Source organism: Camellia sinensis, chromosome 11, assembly GCF_055761805.1.
Source record: "Camellia sinensis isolate YWXY chromosome 11, ASM5576180v1, whole genome shotgun sequence".
Taxonomy (NCBI): Eukaryota; Viridiplantae; Streptophyta; class Magnoliopsida; order Ericales; family Theaceae; genus Camellia; species Camellia sinensis.
Genome location: NC_138971.1, coordinates 108,753,299 through 108,756,252, shown reverse-complemented (window position 1 = coordinate 108,756,252; position 2,954 = coordinate 108,753,299). Strand labels below are relative to the sequence as shown.

General features: G+C 42.6%; 1 protein-coding gene across 1 annotated transcript; it reads right to left on the bottom strand.

The window, feature by feature from the left end:
• Positions 1–1,310: 1,310 nt before the first annotated feature.
• LOC145802548 (uncharacterized) lies at positions 1,311–2,216 on the bottom strand. The gene is made up of 3 exons (XM_082895275.1): positions 1,807–2,216; positions 1,630–1,704; positions 1,311–1,515 (listed from the first exon to the last, which is right to left on the bottom strand). The coding sequence occupies exons 1-3, from the start codon at positions 2,214–2,216 to the stop codon at positions 1,311–1,313; spliced, it is 690 nt and encodes a 229-aa protein (XP_082751401.1).
• Between the last annotated feature and the right edge of the window lie 738 nt (positions 2,217–2,954).

Sequence of the window (2,954 nt, the reverse complement as noted above, 5' to 3'; positions counted from 1 at the left end):
CACTCTCTTTTTGCCCTCTAAATTTTGCCAAAGCCGCTCGTTCGAGTTTTCAACCTTGCAAGCTCAATTTTTCTTTGTTTCTAATTTTTTATGCTCTAACTTTTGCCTAGGTTGCCCTTTCGGGTTTTCGGCCTAACGAGCCTCTCAGGGATAATATTTTTTTCAACTTGTCCATATTGATCGGTTGTGAAAACTCCAAGCCATCTAGATCCATAAGGATAATCGCTCCTCCCGACTAGATACATTTGATGATGTAAGAACCACTCCAATTAAGTCTGAACTTGCCCCTAGGATCATGGATGGGAGCTCGGTTGTCTTTCAGTACCATATCTCCTTTCTTGAGATTTCTGGACTTAACTTTCTTGTTAAAAGCCTTAGCAATTCTACGCTGGTAGTCCTGGATGTGATACAATGCCTTTAACCTCCTCTTATCAAACAACATCAATTCTTTGAATCTGCTCTGCTGCCAATCCGCCTCCGCTATCTAACACTTAGCCATAACTCACAATGATGGTATTTTAATTTCAATTGGCAGAAAAGCTTCCATTCCATACACTAGTGAATAGGGGATAGCCCCCGTGGATGTCCGAATTGAAGTTTTGTATCCCTAGAGTGCAAAGGGTAGTTTATCCGGCCAATTCTTGTAAGTTCAACCGTCTTCCGCAGGATGTTCTTCACATTCTTGTTAGCAACCTCAACAATTCCATTAGTCTGTGGCCTATACGTTGATGACTTGTGAAAAGCCACGTTGTATTTTTTGAGCAAATCGACACCTCTTTCATGAAGTGCAAGCCATTGTCTGAGATGATCTCGTTTGGCACCCCGTACCTACAAATGATGTTGTTCTTGATGAACTTGGCCACATGCGACGCCTTCAACACGGAGTAAGGCTGAGCTTCCACCCGCCTTTTGGCGACACTACCCCAATGACATCAATTCCCTAGACTGAGAAAGACCATGACGAAGTCATGTTGTAGAGCTTTGACGGTGGGATATTCATGCAATTAGCATGGACTTGACATTTGTGGCATCGCCCCACAAAACCAATACAATCCTCTTCCATAGTTAGCCTTGTCTAAGGATTTTCTAGGCTACAATTACACCATTCATGTGTGTTCCACATTCTCCACCATGGATGGCCTCAATAAGACGCTTCGATTCCTCTTCTTCGACACACAGCTTGTGCATTCTCAGATGGCCTCTCTTGTATAGCTTACCCCTGCAGATAATGAAATGGACGGCCAGGGCCATATTCCCCGTTTGTCTCTAGCATTTGCCCATGGTTGATACGTATCCTTTTCCAGAAAATTTCAAATGTCATAACACCAAGGGTTTTTGTCTTTCACCTCCTCTATTGTGGCGATGGTTTGATAAGCAGGTGTATATTTCTGTTTGATGATAATCCGACGCATCTTCACCCCAAGTGGTATGTCTACCATGGAGGATAGAGTTGCCAATATATCGGCGAATCGGTTGTTCTCTCTCAGCAGATATGTAAACGTCAACTTTTCAAACCTTAAAATCAAAATATCCAGGGCCTAATGATAAGTCTTCATGTTTTCTTCCTTGACCTTCCAATCCCCATTAGCCTGAGAAACAACCAAGTTCGAGTCTCCGATGACATCCAACCTTATTGTCCCCAGTTCTAGGCCAGCTTCCAATCCAGCAATAGATGCCTCGTATTCTGCTTTATTGTTGGACACTCTGAAATGGAGTTTGAAAGCTAAGGGTATGTGGGAATCATCGGGTGCTATGAGCAACACACCTATCCCATAACCATACTGATTAGACACTCCGTCAAAGTACATTGTCCATGTTTTCTCTTCTATCTGCAGAATGTCTTCATCTAGGAATAGGTACTTTATCGCCTCATCTCCTTCTACTGGGTGGTCTGCTAGGAATTCCGCTACAGCTCTCCCTTTAAATGATTTGCGTGTGACATACTTGAGATCAAATTCAGAGAGCAAAAGCAACCGAGCTAGCCTACCCGTAAGCGCCGATTTCTCAAAGAGATATTTAATGAGATTTAATATTGAAACTAGAATTACAGAATGAGCTAATAGGTAGTGCCTCAATTTCCTGGTCGCCCATACCAAAGCTAGGCAAGCCTTCTCAAGGGGAGTGTAGCGAGTCTCATAATCCAGCATCTTCTTGTTAAAATAGTAGATGGCATTCTCCACCTTAGCTTCATATTCTTGAGCAAGCATGCACCTCATGGTTGAATTCGTCACTTATAAGTACAAGATCAGCGGCTTTCCCGGTTCTAGTGGTGACAACACAGGTGGATTCTGCCAGTATTGCTTGACCTACTCAAAGGCAAACTGACTGCGATCATCCCATTGGAACTTTTTCCTTTCTTGAACAGACCAAATAGTGGTTCACAAGTCAAGGTTAATTTTGAAATAAACTGTCTTATGAATTGCACTTTACCTAAAAAGCCGCGCACATCCTTTTTAGTCTTTGGTGGTGGCATTTCTAAGATGGCCTTAATTTTGGACGAATCTACTTCAACTCCCCTCTGTGTAATCAGAAATCCCAGCATTTTTCTTGTAGTTACCCCAAAGGTGCATTTCTATGGGTTTAACCTCAGTCTGTACTCCCTAATCCACTGAAAGAATTTCTCCAGTGAGGTGTAGTAGCCCTTTCGCTCTTTGGACTTGACAATCATGTTGTCCACGTACACTTTAACTTCTTTCTGGATCATGTCATGCAAGATCATGGTTGTAGCCCTTTGGTATGTAGCCCTAACATTGAAAGCATGACTCAGTAACAGTAGGTACTCCATGGTGTAGTGAAAGCAGTTTTCTCCCTGTCCTTCAGTGCCATCAAAATCTGATTATACCTAAAAAAACCCATCCATAAATGATAGCAAGGCTTGACCTGCGGTGAATTCTACCAGTTCATCGATGTACGACAATGGAAAGTCGTTCTTCAAACCAGCTCTGTTCAGATCT